Here is a 17228-nt window from a genome sequence, read left to right as displayed (position 1 = left end):
ATACTTATGATATTTACGTTTTTTATTGTCTAAAAACCTGTTTTTACCTTGTCATTATGGGGTAGTGTGTGTAGACATTATAAAATTGATGAGAGAAACACAATTTAATCAAAGGCTATAACGTAACAAACTATGGAAAAAGTCAAGGGGTCTGAACACTTTCCGAATGCACTGTAGACATCATGCAATACTACGAATTCCTGCAAATCATCTCCATCTGTCACCTTTGCTAACAGGTAGTGTGTCAATTTAAAACTTGCACAAGACAGTTCACAGAATTGTCCATTTAAAGAAATGTAGCCTATTTAATCATTATTACATTTAGATAACATTAGATAGTTAAACCAAGATAGCAGTGGACTTGTGTGTGTTTGTGTCCTCAAAAAAGTTGCGGTGGACAGATGATCTGCTGTAACTCATTCAGAACGCAGATCGGCATTTCATCTTGTTTTCCTAGCCTCTCTCCACTTGTTAGACATTATATGCACATTGATAGCTTGCTAGAAAACGTCTACACCAACTGATTTAACATGCGAGGAGAAATTACGAGTGAATTTATCGAGCGATGAAGAGCAAGTGGATGGACAGAATACATGCCAAAGTATTACTTTGAAGTTTTGTGATTGGTTGTCCCAAAGCTGGGACTTGTTGAACGTCCCGGTTTTCACAGAGCCGTAGGCAGAATTTTTAAAGAAAATACCGCAACAATGACTATTGGCGGGTTTTAATGTACAGCGTTTTTGACCCCCTACCGCTTTCAGATAAAAAAAAAAAGACTGTATAAAGACAGCTTTTTGTCTAGATATAAAAGGGATAAAATATCCCTAAGGGGGAGACAAATGCCTGTGTCTAACTTTAATTCCACGGTTAGAATTTAAATGAAGCTTTATATAAAAGGCTTCCTGCCTTAGGTGATTTTCTCATTCTTGTGCTCATGAAAGTAGCGTTGAATACAAAAGGTCAAGTTGAATATACCAGCATCTGCACACACCACCCACTGTGTCAAGCTTTTACCAGCTGAAAGGTTTACCCCTTAGTGTATTTAAGTGCACTACCCTTTTTAGGTGTAGGTGTATTCCTCACTAGATGTGTTTACCTCCCTTGCTATGTATCTACACTGAGTGTACAAAACATTAAGAACACCTTCCTAATATTGAGTTGAAGTGGATTTAACAAGTGACATCAATACCGGATCATAGCTTTCACCTGGTTAGTCTGTCATGGAAAGAGCAGGTGTTCAATGTTTTGTACACTCAGTGTATATTATAACATCCTTCTCTGATTGATTCTCCTTTCTCTTCATTTCAGGTTAATGTGGTCCTACTGCAGTGGGTAGCATGGTTCCTACGTATGAAGCGCCCAGGGGAGAGTGATGACCCAGAGCGACCACCCTGCGCCCCCCACCTACGGCGCTGCTCCTCAAGCTCCCAGAGCGGTAGCATCCCTAACCCTCCAGACCCCACACTCCACCCGCTCCACCCCCAGAACCTGGTCCCTCTCCAGGCTGGCCCCCAGCACTTGGGTCATCCCCATCTTCACGCCCAGTCCAGTGCCAACAACAATGGAAACCTGCTCTACATTGGCTTCCAGAATCTGGACGACCCCCCACTGCTCCCAGATCACATCCAGAATTACAGCATCTCGGCCGGGCCTCCTCGAGTAGCAGGCAGTCCCCCTCCCCATCTGCCCCCACCATTTTGCAGCCCTCCGCCACCCCCCATCCCGGACACCGTGGGCTGCCCTAGCACCATTTCCAGCGGCGGAGTCTTCGGAATGGGGAGTGGAGGACAGTACTCAGCAGGGCGTATAGGCGACCCTCAGCTCCAGGCTATTCTGGAGGAAGTGCGTTACATGGCGGACCGCTTCCGTGAGCAGGATGAGACGGAGAGCGTGGCTGACCAGTGGAAGTTTGCGGCAGCAGTAATCGACCGGCTCTGCCTGGTGGCCTTCAGTGTGTTCAACATCATCTGCACCATCGCCATCCTCATGTCCGCTCCCAACTTTGTGGAGGCTGCCTCCAAGGACTTCTTCTGAGGAAGAAGAGGATGGGGCAGAGGAGGAGATATTAAGAGTGAGAAGAGAACTGGGGTGGAGAAAGGATGTGGAATGATTTGGGGCTCAGTCTAAGAGGGCTATTGTCGGGGACAACAGACCCTCCTGTCAAGATGAAGGGGGTTCTTTGGAGATGCCTATAGTACATCTCAAGATGGTCTATTGAAGTCTATCAAGGACCTCTGATGAAATGGAACAGGATGGGGAGGGATGAGTTAATGGGAGAAGAATCCAAAAAATCCAGTCAAGGACTGTAGAGGGTGAAGTCAATTGTATTGAACTATAAGGCTTTCTCAAAGACCTATAAGAAGTGAAGGTGAGCAGGACGGGCAATTAGAAAAGTGGAGTATGGGATAATTCAACCTGAGATTGGGAAGATTGCAGTCCCTAGAGAGAGAGAGGGCGAGAGAGCGAGAGAGAGGAACATACAGATATATAGGGCTGTTTGATTTACTGGCAGAGAGAAGATAACCCTTCACTCTCAAGTCCCAGAAAAGGCAAAGAAAGACGGCATCATTTACTGAAAGGGGGGACCGGGAAGGAGGGGGAGAGTGACTTTTACAAGGAGAGACAACAAGGAATGAGTGTGTGAACAGACAGAGGTATTCTATGGTGACAGCGAAGGAGGGAAGGTCCAACAAACTGAACTGGGCAGTGTTAAAGCGAACACTTAGATCTCCGGGATAAACAGAAGAACACATCAGATTCTGTCTCATTTGTTTCATGGGCATCAAATTGCAAGGTCTTAAATAACATGGGGTATTTTTCGATCGGTTGAAGCACTAAATGAAGTCCCATTTCCTTCCCCAGGCCTGATCTGTCAGTGGGTTGCCAGTGTCTACCAATCTCCTTCAGTGTGCAGCACTGCTTGTGATTGGGCAACTGCATTACGGCGTAATCGTCAGTATAATTGCCAGTAATTGTGTTACAGTGGAGGGTTGATCCAATAATGACCCATCAAAAAGTCACTTAATAGAATTTGGCAGGTCCTGATAGAGAAGGCTTATCTCATTGGTTCCAAAGTGAAAGCTTAAAGGAAAATACCACTCAAAAACTTTTAAGTGGTCTTTTGGTATTACCTTTAATTAGTCTACTGTTGACATAGTCTCAAAATGTTTTTGCATGTCAGCAGTCAAGTTTTCAAGATATAGGATTTTCTTGAAAGTCCAATATGTTGAAAAGTCAACTGCTGACATCCAAAAACATTCGGGGCTGTATTAACAGTAGACTAATGAAAACAATACCATCATTTGAGTATTTTTCCTATAATATACTGTATGTGAGGAACGTGAAGGAAAGAGTGAGCCTCAAACCTCAAGATGAACACACAAATGACTTGATTTAAATGACACAATTGTCACATTTTTATATTACACAATATGGTTGATCATTTATAGGAGTAGGAATTTTTTCGATATTTTAATTATTTCCAAATTCAATGTATAGATACTAAAATATATTTCCTATAGTTATTTTAAAGACCACAGAGAGCTCCTGGAAGATCTCACATCTCTCGCTCCATCTCTTTCTCTCTATAAACTGACAGATCTCCTCCCTTCAGGGAAAACTTCAAGTTGGGAATAGGCGGACTGACTTTCTCTGGCACAAACACAAGTATAGAAATATTTCTCATCCCCAAATACATTTTTTTTAAACTATCCTTGCCTTCCTTTCCTGAATGGACACTGGTGCTGATATACATAAGAGAAAAATGACAGAGGGGCAGAGAAAGTGCTGACACGCAGCGCGCGCCGGACAGGGTTTTAATTGATCACATGTCCAGGAAGAGAGGGAAGGAGAGTTAACGGAGGAGAGAGGCCATGCTCGGTAATTCTCTGAATTTATGAGATGACCAGAGGGATAGCCGCTCGACAAAGCATAACTCAGTCACATAACACACTAGTGTTTCCCAACCCTGGTCCTCGAGTACCCCCCCCCAACAGTACAATTGTTTATTGTAACCCAGGGCAAGCACACCTGATTAAACTTGTCAACTAATCATCAAGCCCTGAATGAGGTGTGTTTGTCAAGGGCAACAACGAAACTGTGTACTTTTGGGGGTACTCGAGGACCAGGGTTGGGAAACACTGCAATACACCACAATGCAAAATATGTGGTATATTACAATGCAAAAGGATAAGCGTTTTTTTGGGGTCGCCTAATGCCAAACAATGTAAACTTAAAACGACTAAAACCAGATATAAAGTATGTAAAAAACATAATGGACGTATATATTTTGTATTATATAAACTGAGAACTAATAAATCACTTAAATAAAAGCTAGACAGTCAGGGAGAATTGAAATTTTCAAAACCAATTAATTTAGCAGTATTCATTTTGTTATTGTTTGAGCAAAAGAACAGCATTATCCATGTCGAAAATACATATCGTTGCAGGAAATTATACTGAACAAAAATATAAACGCAACATGCAACAAAATGTCAATGATTTTACTGAGTTACAGTTCATATAAGGCAATCAGTCAATTTAAATACATTAGGCCCTAATCTATGGATTTCACATGACTGAGCAAAGGCACAGCCATGGGTGGGAGGGCATAGGCCCACCCACTGGGGAGCTAGGCCCAGCCAATCAGAATGAGTTTTTCCCCACAAAAGGGCTTTAATACAGACAGAAATACTCCTCAGTTTCATCAGCTGTCCAGGTGGCTGGTCTCAGATGATCCCGCAGGTGAAGAAGCTGGATGTGGAAGTCCTGGGCGGGCATGGTTACACGTGGTCTGCGGTTGTGAGGCCGTTTGGATGTACTGCCAAATTCTCAAAAACGACTTTGGAGGTGGCTTATGGTAGAGAAATTTAAATAAAATTCTGGCAACAGCTCTGGTGGACATATCCTGCTGTCAGCATGCCAATTACACGCTCCCTCAAAACTTGAAGAATCTGTGGCATGGTGTGTGACAAAACTGCACATTTAAGAGTGGCCTTTTATTTGTGCACCTGTTCAATCAGCTTCTTGATATTCCACACCTGTCAGGTTGATCGATTATCTTGGGAAAAGAGAAATGCTCACAAACAGGGATATAAACAAATTTGTGCACAACATTTACGTATGGAACATTTCCGTTTTTTTAAATTTCAGCTCATGAAACAAGGGACCAACACGTTACATGTTACGTTTATATTTTTGTTCAACACATACAGTTGTGGTCGAAAGTTTTGAGAATGACACAAATATTAATTTCCACAAAGTTTGCTGCTTCAGTGTCTTTAGATATTTTTGTCAGATGTTACTATGGAATACTGAAGTATAATTACAAGCATTTCATAAGTGTCAAAGGCTTTTATTGACAATTACATGAAGTTGATGCAAAGAGTCAATATTTGCAGTGTTGACCCTTCTTTTTCAAGACCTCTGCAATCCGCCCTGGCATGCTGTCATTAACTTCTGGGCCACATCCTGACTGATGGCAGCCTATTCTTGCATAATCAATGCTTGGAGTTTGTCAGAATTTGTGGGATTTTGTTTGTCCACCCACCTCTTGAGGATTGACCACAAGTTCTCAATGGGATTAAGGTCTGGGGAGTTTCCTGGCCGTGGACCCAAAATATCGATGTTTTGTTCCCCGAGCCACTTAGTTATCACTTTTGCCTTATTGCAAGGTGCTCCATCATGCTGGAAAAGGCATAGTTTGTCACCAAACTGTTCCTGGATAGTTGGGAGAAGTTGCTCTCGGAGGATGTGTTGGTACCATTCTTTATTCATGGCTGCGTTCTTAGGCAAAATTGTGAGTGAGCCCACTCCCTTGTCTGAGAAGCAACCCCACACATGAATGGTCTCAGGATGCTTTACTGTTGGCATGACACAGGACTGATGGTAGCGCTCACCTTGTCTTCTCCGGACAAGCTTTTTTCCGGATGCCCCAAACAATCGTAAAGGGGATTCATCAGAGAAAATCACTTAACCCCAGTCCTCAGCAGTCCAATCCCTGTACCTTTTGCAGAATATCAGTGTGTCCCTGATGTTTTTCCTGCAGAGAAGTGGCTTCTTTGCTGCCCTTCTTGACACCAGGCCATCCTCCAAATGTCTTCGCCTCACCGTGCGTGCAGATGCACTCACACCTGCCTGCTGCCATTCCTGAGCAAGCTCTGTACAGGTGGTGCCCCGATCCCGCAGCTGAATCAACTTTAGAAGACGGTCCTGGCGCTTGCTGGACTTTCTTGGGTGCCCTGAAGCCCTCTTCACAACAATTGAAATGCTCTCGAAGTTCTTGATGATCCGATAAATGGTTGATTTAGGTGCAATCTTACTGGCAGCAATATCCTTGCCTGTGAAGCCCTTTTTGTGCAAAGCAATGATGACGACACGTGTTTCCTTGCAGTTAACCAATTTTATACATTGTAGAATAATAGTGAAGACATCAAAACTATGACGTAACACATATAGAATCATGTAGTAACCAACAAAGCGTTAAACAAATCAAAATATATTTTATATTAGAGAATCTTCAAATAGCCACCCGTTGCCTTCATGACAGCTTTGCACACTCTTGGAATTATCTCAACCAGCTTCATGAGGTAGTCACCTGGAATGCATTTCAATTAACAGGTGTGCCTTGTTGAAAGTTAATTTGTGGAATTTCTTACCTTAATGCGTTTGAGGCAATCAGTTGTGTTGTGACAAGGAGGGGGGGTATACAGAAGGTGGTCTTTTAGCAAATAGGGCTAAGTCCATATTATGGCAAGAACAGCTCAAATAAGCAAAAAGAAACGACAGTTCATCATTACTTTAAGACATGAAGTTCAGGCAATACGGAACATTTCAAGAACTTTGAAAGTTTCTTCAAGTGCAGTCGCAAAAACCATCAGCACTATGATGAAACTGGCTCTCATGAGGACTGCCACAGGAAAGGAAGACCCAGAGTTACCTCTGCTGCGGAGGATAAGTTCATTAGAGTTACCAGCCTCAGAAATTGCCGCCCAAATAAATGCTTCATAGAGTTCAAGTAACAGACACATCTCAACATAAACTGATCAGAGGAGACTGTGAATCAGGCCTTCGTGATCGATTGCTGCAAAGAAACCACTACTAAAGGACACCAATAATAAGAAGGGACTTGCTTGGGCCAAGAAACACGAGCAATGGACATTAGACCAGACGAAATCTGTCCTTTGGTGTGGAGTCCAAATTTGAGATTTTTTGTTCCTACCGCCGTGTCTTTGTGAGACGCGGTGTGGGTGAACGGATGATCTGTGCATGTGTGGTTCCCACCGTAATGCATGGAGGAGGAGGTGTTATGGTGTGGGGGTGCTTTGCTGGTGACATGTCTGTGATTTATTTAGAATTCAAGGCACACTTAACCAGCATGGCTACCACAGCATTCTGCAGCGATACGTCATCCCATCTGGTTCAGGTTTAGTAGGACTATTATTTGTTTTTCATCAGGACAATGACCCAACACACCTCCCGGCTGTGTGAGGGCTATTTTACCAAGGAGAATGATGGAGTGCTGCATCAGATGACCTGGCCTCCACAATCCCCCGACCTCAACCAAATTGAGATGGTTTGGGATGAGTCGGACTGCAGAGTGAAGGAAAAGCAGCCAACAAGTGCTCAGCATATGTGGGAACTCCTTCAAGATTGTTGGAAATGCATTCTCTCAAGCAGCTGGAATGCCAAGAGTGTGCAAAGCAAAGGGTGGCTATTTGAAGAATCTCAAATGTAAAACATTTTGATTTGTTTAACACTTTTTGGTTACTACATGATTCCATATGTGTTATTTCATAGTTTTGATGTCGTCCTGAAACTTTTGACCGGTAGTGTGTGTGTGTGTGTGTGTGTGTGTGTATACACATCTCCCTCTCTCTCAGGGTGTGTGGTCAGTGTTTGAGCTTCAGTGTGTTACTCAGTGTGTCAGACGGATGGAGGGGCTATACTTATAGCAGCTGTTCTTGTACTGTAGGCTGTCTGACTGGGTAATTCTCTATTTTCGATCCTCTCACTTTCCCTCTTTCAGAGGCTCTTGAGTTGGCAATGTGCAGCGTTGGCACTCTGAGCTCTCAAATTTACTGGGTTCACTCAGATGGAAAAAGAAGAGTAGATAAGTCGAGTGTGTGTGTGCCCGTGCTGTTGTTTGTGTGTGTAGAGGAATGCGTGTGTGCATGCTTCGAATCAATCAGTTGTTTTCTCACTCTCTCTCTCAGTTAATGAGCATGTGCGTAGCCAATGCACTCTCCACACTGAGACATTTCTCCAGGCGGCCAATTGAAGAGTACCCGGCTGGAAACATTACCCCTCAGACTGTTTGAGTATGTGTGAATGGGCGCTGCAATTTTGCATTAAAATATACATTACTGCAGAGCACAGGCGGAATGAAAACCTACGGCTCGATTTGAGACAAACACATGCCTGCGGGAGACATATACCAGTTACACACACACACACACACACGTTAATACTGCACACACTGCAAACACACCATTTACATAGCACAAAAACATCCACTACACACACACACACCGAATAAATACACAAGGCTTGTAGGTCAACACCCTTTAAAAAAAAAAAAAACAGCCTCTCAGAACCCCCCACCCCTACCGTTTGCTGTTTCCCTCGGACCATATTCCCGATGTGCGGATGATCAATACCTTTTAATTACCGATCGGCTGGGAGCGCTGGTCGATAGAGCTGATGTGAAGCAAAGTGAGAGAGACAGAAAGAAAAGAGAGAGAAGAGAGAATGAGAGGAAGAGACCTGCTCCGGACCGCGATTGATGCCCGTACCCGCCTGGTCCCACCTGGGGACTGCCTTGACTAAAGATGCGTCCAAAATGGTACCCTACATCCTATTTGGGCCCATATGGCTCTGGTCAAAAGCAGTGCACCATAGGGAACAGAGTGCATTCAGGACATAGACTAAGCCTGCCAAGCCACATTCACTCACCATGCTGACTGTCATTCAGCTGTCCCAAACCTCTGCGGTCACAAGATTAAGTGGCCAGCTGGTTGTGAGCGTTTAGTGGGCCAATGAGGGTATTCTAGTTTGGCCGTAAATCAAGGTTGGACAGTTTCAGGCAGACCGAAACATGGGTCAGTTGACTTTTATACTGATTCTTTATTGATTAAGTCCGGAACATCATTCTTTAGGTAGAAATGGAGATGGAGAGAGAGGCACCTGGAACAGCTAGGATGGTCAGGGTTCAAAGTGCACGTGGGTTGAATTAAATTGTAGCTCAGACTTCCATGATCAATGGGAAAAAAAGAGAACCAATTAACATTAGCTCATGAACAATGTTGAACTCAGACTGAAGACAAAAGTACCTTTATCACTAGTGCGATTAACTGACATTTTCGTTATTAAATAAGTAATTGATGTCTGTTCAATTATTTGAATTCCATTTATTCTTCTCTTTGAGCTCAATTGCGTAGTTTCTCTAGAGATGAATCAGATCAAGCCCGAACTGTGCGATGTAGTAGGGAGTTGTAGTTTGCAACAGGCCAATATTCTAAATAGTTTAGCTTAGAAAACGTGGTTATTAACTACAATGACCATAATCCATTGCGCGCCTACTTGTTCGGTCTGTTTCTTTTGCTAATACTACATAAGAGACAGAAGAATGATCGATCCAGAGTGATAGTGAGCAGTTGCTTCATGACGTATCGCTAGATGAAAATACTTGATCTAAGTGATAGTTGGTACTCAGTCATAAAAGTATGCCTTATTTACTTTGAAGAACTACTAAAGTTGTAATTTTGCCAGACATAGGCAGGTCTAGAGAGATTAGATAATATACACAACTGAAATATGTAATCAAAGTAACGTGAATAAATGGTCATAAGTAATGTGAAGACACTACCATCATGGCACTTGTATTAATTGTTTTATTCTGTGTTACAGCATTCAACCCACATGATGCACAATGATTTTTTAAATAATTGTTTATACCAACCTCAAAAAGCACTAATCGCTCAGCACTATTAAATCACTGCTAACCTAAAAATGTACTATCAGGTAAATGGTAGCTATGTAATTCCCTATATAGTGCACTACTTTTAACGAGGGCCCCTCTAGGCTCTGGTCAAAAGTAGTGCAAAATGGCTGTTTAGACACGCAACCCAATTCTGATCTTTTGCCCAATTATTGTCAAAAGATCAGAATTGGCCAGTCTGTGTAAACACAGCCCTTGTAGGGAATAGGGTGCCATTTGTGACTCAGCCGGGGACTTTATTGGGACCCATTACCACTGGGGTGCCAGGTTTGACATACAGCTGCAGCCTCTTGAAGATTAGAGCAGTCAGCAGTGCAGCTCTAATCGATTGGCCCCTGAGCCCTATATAAATTCACCTGAACAAACCAACATACCTCTACCATAATGAGAAATCTAAATAAGCCATTTGTTAAGGCTAAGGGGGAGCGAGCGATTAAGGATCACATGAGCAATTCTGGATAATTTGTATAACTGTTTTTGTTGTAAGACTCCATTTCATCTGTGCTTGGCCTAACAAGCTGCCTTAAGTCATAGTGCCATCACAGAAACATGGTAATGTATGACTGATTGACAGCACAATGACAGTAGAATAAAGACCTTTGCAGGGAGTGCCCATCAACTTTAACTTGTCAGTGTTCCCTACTACAGGTTTTTTAGGGCACTATTCTGACAGGTTTTATAAATCTGACTTTTAGAAAGAGCGATCAGTCAGAAAAGTTTCTCATCACCCCAGCAGCAGGGATAGACTGGGACCAGAAATCGGCCCGGGCATTTCTAACACACCAGCTTATTTTTTCCCTTTGAGGCCCCCACACCGACCCCTAAAACTAGCCAAATAATTACAATTTTGCCCAAAATAAACAAATAAAATAAATATATAAGGCCTACTGGGCAAAAGATGGACCAGCCCATCTGGCATTTCCCAGAATTTCCCTTTGGCCAGTCCATCCCTGCCCAGGAGGGTAATGAAGACTTCACAGGAGCAGAACACAGACATCAGTGATATCCCTGTGGAGAATAATGGTCCATGCATTGATAAGCACCACCTGATTACCTTATCAAAATGACAGTAGGAGGTAATGACTTGTTCCAACAAGAAATTGAGCTAATTACCAACTTCACATTCAGCATGCAAGTGTGTGTGACCACAAACAATTATAGCCTTTGCCCTAGGGATGAACAGGAAAAAAGTACAGGAAAAACATTGAACACAATTTTTCTTCAATATATAATTTTATTTAAAATAATGTTACAATGTTTCTCTACATGACATTTCCAAACCTGTAATATTTTTTCCTTTTTATATTGGTTATTAAACCTTCATATATTTTAAGATATAAAAAACTTTCCATTTTGTGTTTCACTATCAGTTGTTTATTCATGTTTTGATGAGTAAATCCAACACTGCTTAACTTCCAAAACTTGACTCAGTGTATATTTTAGTTAGGTCTATCTTCCCCAAATACCCTACAGTAGTTCTAGGACACTACGCTATGATTTCCCACAGCTCTAATAATTTGCTGAAATAAATTAAAGGTTTCGAGAGAGAGAGAGAGAGAACGAGAGAGAGAGAACGAGAGAGAGAGAACGAGAGAGAGAGAGAGAGAGAGAGAACTTTCATCCAAAGGACATTTTTAGAAATCATTTACAAGTTATGCTGAAGACAAAATATAAACATTTCTAGGTTTTAATGTTGCCTATTATACTTGCCATGGAACAAAAGCCCTGCTCATCTGAAACGTAAAGAACAGAAATCCATGTTTTACCTACACAAAGAAGGCTAACAGTCGGAAAACAGCACTTACACCACCATGTTAGTTAGTCGTTTAGAATGCCTAGCTCAAGTGTTAAGAAGCGGGTGCCATCCTTTAATGCCGGGGTGCATTCAACAGGACAAAACATTTTGGAACGTTCAGATATAAAAACACAGTATGTAGAACAAACCCCCATTCCGACATGTAGAATAAGGAGTTTGGCTACTGAACGTGGCCCCGTTTTTTCACTCTTATGGTAATGTGGTGGTGGCTGAATCTACAACAACAGTGTCAAGCTGCTATCAGAGGACACTGACCTTTTAATAACACCGCAAACAAACAAAAAATGTAGGGGTGAAAGACCTTTTGAAATACATTCGATCGGGGAGACATGATCACTCTCTTACAACTGACATTATTAGAGATGCAACAAAGTAAGCACAGGTGACTAGCGTTATTATAGCTCGGAACAAATGAGTCACAAAGACAACATCTTAGCATCCCCAGCATCTCACTGGCTCCTACTCCCTGTAACCATGACGATGGACCACTGACAACCCACTCCACATACAAGTGCGTGCACCTGTGTATGTGAATTGGTATGCATGCGCCCCTGTATTTCCAGGGTATGAGAGCCAACAGACAGCACCTGCTACAGCCTAGGGACGTAGACCGAAGTCTGTCAAAGGCTTTTTTTTCTTCACAAGAACAGATACCATCGTGACGACATCAAACAGTAAAGAACATTAACATGAATACGTTATAAGGGTGAGTGAGTCAGTTTTGTTATGCGGTCTGGGGCGAGACTGGGCATGCTCACACAGCGTAGTGCTGCTAAGGCAACCACATCTAGTCTGATGGCAGACCAACCTGGAGTGGAAGAACGGAACACTGGCACGCAGAACGGATGCGCGCGCACACACACACACACACACACACACACACACGCTCGTTGTCCCTCTCCCTCCTCTCAAAATCACACACACGTTCTGGTAGAGCATCTGCTATCTTTGTCATCCATCTCTAAATTGGCTATTACCCTGGCTGTCAAAACAAATAGGCAGCACCTCAATTGCACATCTTTAGCATTTCTTTCAGAATGCAGCTGTGGTGTTTATAACGGAAATGCTAGTGTATCGTTTGTCATTGGTTATTCTCCTCTCGGAAGGAAAGCAGTGCAGAACCATTCAACTAAGAATGGTAAAATGTTACACCTGTCAAACTTCAGTAATATCCTTTATTTCAACATAGTTTCCACTACAGAGAGGGAGGAGAGAGAGGGGCTGAGGCATGGAAGAGGTGTGAGCTAACCTTACACAGCTTGAAAAGGCTGCAAGGCAGCGCTCACTAGGGGAGGGGAAATGCCTCCCATCCATCTATCTGCACAGCTGTCACCCTGCACAACCCTCTCTGTGTTGCGTCCCAAGTGGCACCGTATTGCCTATGTAGTGCACTACTTTTGACCGGAGCCATCAAAAGAGGTGCACTACACCAGGAATATGGTGCCATTTGGGACGCCGCCCTGGTCTTTATCTGCTGCCTCAAAACCTAAACCCCCATATATCACATCTTAATCAAGCCTACCGCCTTAACAATACTGAGGTTAACACTGGGGTGTATTCATTACGGAGACCGTTTCCAAACCAAAACAGAGAAAGTATATCTCTATCTACAAAATTCAGGTAGGTCCCTCCCAGTTTCATTCCGTTTAAGACAGGTTTTGCAACAGAATCGGCGTAATGAATATGCCCCTGGAGACGTATGCTCACACCACCTTAATACTGTGACCGTTTGGTTAGACAAGGTGCAATGAGGGGCAGAGAGACAACATGCATCATAACTGTGGCCATGGTCCCACTTATACGCAGACACACACGTACACTGGTGCACACACACGGGTAATGGTCAAACTGTAGAGCAGTACTTAGTGGTTGATTTACAGAGCCCAGCGGAGCAATCTCTGTCATGTCTGCTCAATACTGACTCAGTAGTACATAGTACTTTAGTAGTACTCTACCGCTCTCTGCTGGCTGCGATAGGCACGGCACCCAACACACTACTTCCATCACTGTCTGTTTGTTGATCAATACTCAGAGTGCGGGAAATATTAGCTGGTTTCTAGTTTCTCTGAACGTTTAGTTCACAAGGTCAAACCCCGACTTCAAACAAGGTCAAACCCCGAAAAACACAAGTTTACTTCCGAACTTGGGAGTTTCTGCTGAATCACCACAAACATTTTTACGGTGATAAAATGTTCACTCTTTCGGTAGTGAACTGCCAACAGACATCATTCTAGACTAGAGTGTGTTAGATAGGTTAGAAAATGTGAAAAAAAATAGAGCAAGAATGAGAAGCCAAGAAGGAAGCTTTCCACATGGTTAGAATAAGGAATTAGTTGAGCTCTTATATTAATATATCACTTTAGCAGATTTTTCTAAAACATAGCTGTATTGTTTTTATGAACAAAAACACAATAACCCCTTACATCTCCAGTCAGTTACTTTTGTTTCCTAAGCTTTTGAAAAGCATAAGCTGTGTACCCAAAAAGTTAGATGTGCTGACTAATGGCGAGTAAACTATAGGCTATAAAAATAGAGTTGCACATATAGATAAGCTGCCAGTAATCTGTTAGGTTAACCACACAACTAATTACTGGGAGCTTATATTGTGCATCAATTGTTTTTATAGCCTACAGCTTTTGACAGATACCCTTTTGTTTCTTACCCCCCCCCTTATCCAGAAAACCTAATCCATCTGATAATGTCCAGCATCAGGGAAAACCATTGCCAGTGACAATGGTGTCCCGCCCACCCTCCGTTTTGTTTCCCAGCATGTCAGCTTGTAGTTCAGTAGACCAGAGGCACATTGAAAGCATTGGCCCGGACCAAACGTGTGGCAGAGCTGCCCGTCACAATCACGTCGCAGATGTCGGCTGGCTCCCTCGCTGGCGTTTCATCGGTTGATCGCGTCAAGGAGTTCCAATGGTGCCGCAGACTGGTGTGAACCTTGACCAATCGCACTGTACTGTTCTGTTTCCTCAACCAGTGGGGTGGCAGAACTCAGCTAGTGTCCCGCCCCATGTCGGAGGGGTGATGCATGGAGGAAAAAGTATATGCTATTCTATGAACATCTAGTAATGACATTAATGTTTTTTTTTCTCCTTCATTGCTCGTCGTCTATCTGAGAATTCCTGGGTTTGTGTGATTTAAAAAATCAGTTTCCAGTTGTCATTTGGGGAGTGGATCACCTAAGTTCTCTTCGTTTTTTTTGTTTCTTTTGCAGATGTCAATCTCGGTTGTGGCTGTGATGGCGTGAGTGGACCGATTCTGGTTCTGGAAGTATTTAGGATGTGGCGATCTCGCCCCCTAGATGGCGCCATCCCTTCTGTGTCTCCAGAGCAGGGAGATATTCTAGAATAGAGAGAAGGTTCAAGACACCAAACTCAACCACTTTCCCTTCCTGACAGTGAAGCTGCAGATGTAACAAACACAGCAGACATAGTGTCCAGTGTCCACTCTACAATTCTGCTTTTGCTGGTTACTTGCTGCCCTTTACCTTTCCTGTTATTTTGCTATTCACATTCCTTTGCTGTTCACTTGTCTTTACTGGTCACTTTGCATTTCCCATTCATATTACTTTGCTGTTCATTTGCCTTTGCTGTATGACAGTCTCCCACAGGGTAAATACCTGCCAGTCTGGGTTTATTCATCTTTGTGCCTGGGAAGGAAGTGACCTTTGATATGGACCACATGGCTGCTGTTCTTTTATGCTCATAAGCATACACCTGTATATGTGCTCCTGTACACCTCGCCTCAGGAGATGATCAACTTTGCTCTGTTCTCACTCATTCTTACCTACTGGGAATATTGGACGGGGTTGCTTTAAGCTTTCATGTCACTGAGTATAGTGGACTGTTAAAAGTCGTGAAATAAGTAGCCTCTTATCAGCAGCATTGTGAACGGTTGATGTGGTTTATGTTGGACAACAAGGCTTTCCAGAGCACACTTACCGTTGTTACTACAGTTCTGGTTGTCTTTGTCAGAGGCTTCCTCTTCAACCTAACATGTGGAGAGGGAAAGGAGAAAGAGTTTTAGAAAATAACCATTGGCGGAGAGAGTGGGAAATGGACATTTAGAGTACCTAATGTTGTAAAATCCATTGTCTAAAATGGTGAGGGCAGTAGGTAGCCTAGCAGTTAGAGCGTTGGGCCAGTAACTATGGTTGCAGGTTCGAATACCTGAGCCGACAAGGTTAAAAATCTGTCAATGTCACTTAAGGCACACAAAGGCACTTAACCCTAATTTGCTCCAGGGGCGCCATACTACTATGGCTGACCCTGTAAAACAACGCATTTCAATTCACCTATTTGGTGTGACGATACAACATGTATTTTTTATTTAAACAACATTGTAAGACAATGGAATTGTTCTGCCATTGTAATCTTTGGGTGGGTCGCTTAAGTCGAATCCGTAAAAAATAACAATAAAAAGTATGTAGAAAAGATAATGGACCAATATCTTTTTTTAATTTTTTTATACTACAATCTTTAAGAACTAATAATCACCAACAAAAAAGCTAGACTAGAATAATTATAATTTGTTTATTAAAAAATGAATTGAGCAGTATTAACTTTGTTGTTATGTTTGATCAAAAGAACACTGCATTAGCCATGGCAAAATGCATAGAATTGCAGGAAACTAGCTTTAAAACTAGGGATGTTAATGGTTGACCGGTCATGCTCATCAGTCTATAGGTACATTTGAATAATTTAGTGGAATTAAATTGCTTATCACCTGTCAGCCAGCGTGAGAGCACCTCAAAAAGCTGGTAGTGAAACATGCTTTAATAATTTATATATATTTTTTAACCTTTAACTAGGCAAGTCAGTGAAGAACAAATTCTTATTTACAATGACAGCCTAGGAACAGTGGGTTAACTGCCTTGTTCAGGGGCAGAACGACAGATTTCTACCGTGTCAGCTCGGGGATTCAACCCAGCAACCTTTCGTTTACTGGCCCAACGCTCTAACCACTAGGCTACCTGCCGCCCGATCTGATACATTTTCAGTTGGTCACATAATTTTACTGTTTGGATAAAATGTAACCGTTTGTTGACCGGTTAATAGGGGCCCTTGTCAAATGTAGTGCACTATAAAGAGAATAAGGTGCCATTTGGGATACAGACAATTAGTTGTGTATTGGAGGAGAAGGAAGGGTGTGACTCTTACCTGTTTCCTCCACTTGAGCTCACAGAAGACCCTCTCGAAGCACTCATGCATGTAGTTGAACTGGGGAGAGACGACAAAAACACATTGTTAGAATGAACTGTTCTACATACACTTAACAAAAATATAAAAACGCAAGTTACACCATGCCAACACCGTGCGTCCACGTGCGCAAATTGATTTCCCCCCCCCCACACCAAACGCGATCCCGACACGCAGGTTGAAATATCAAAACAAACTCTGAACCAATGAT

General features: G+C 42.7%; 2 protein-coding genes across 2 annotated transcripts in view; one reads left to right on the top strand and one right to left on the bottom strand.

Moving 5' to 3' along the window:
* chrna11 (cholinergic receptor, nicotinic, alpha 11) overlaps positions 1-2034 on the top strand; it is a 29159-nt gene extending 27125 nt beyond the window's left edge. Inside the window, exon 10 of the mRNA XM_038972111.1 lies at positions 1309-2034. Within this exon, the coding sequence (XP_038828039.1) occupies positions 1309-2034 (726 nt within the window). The remainder of the gene's footprint in view (positions 1-1308) is intronic.
* A 9174-nt stretch (positions 2035-11208) lies between these two features.
* snx27a (sorting nexin 27a) overlaps positions 11209-17228 on the bottom strand; it is a 38436-nt gene continuing 32416 nt past the window's right edge. Inside the window, exons 11-13 of the mRNA XM_038971636.1 lie at positions 16979-17038; positions 15761-15809; positions 11209-15161 (exon numbers count right to left, since the gene is read on the bottom strand). Of these exons, the coding sequence (XP_038827564.1) occupies positions 15094-15161; positions 15761-15809; positions 16979-17038 (177 nt within the window). The 3' untranslated portion in view covers positions 11209-15093. The remainder of the gene's footprint in view (positions 15162-15760; positions 15810-16978; positions 17039-17228) is intronic.

This window comes from Salvelinus namaycush, chromosome 32, assembly GCF_016432855.1.
Source record: "Salvelinus namaycush isolate Seneca chromosome 32, SaNama_1.0, whole genome shotgun sequence".
NCBI lineage: Eukaryota > Metazoa > Chordata > Actinopteri > Salmoniformes > Salmonidae > Salvelinus > Salvelinus namaycush.
The sequence above is the reverse complement of the archived record's forward strand: the minus strand, read 5'-3'. Positions and strand labels throughout refer to the sequence as shown.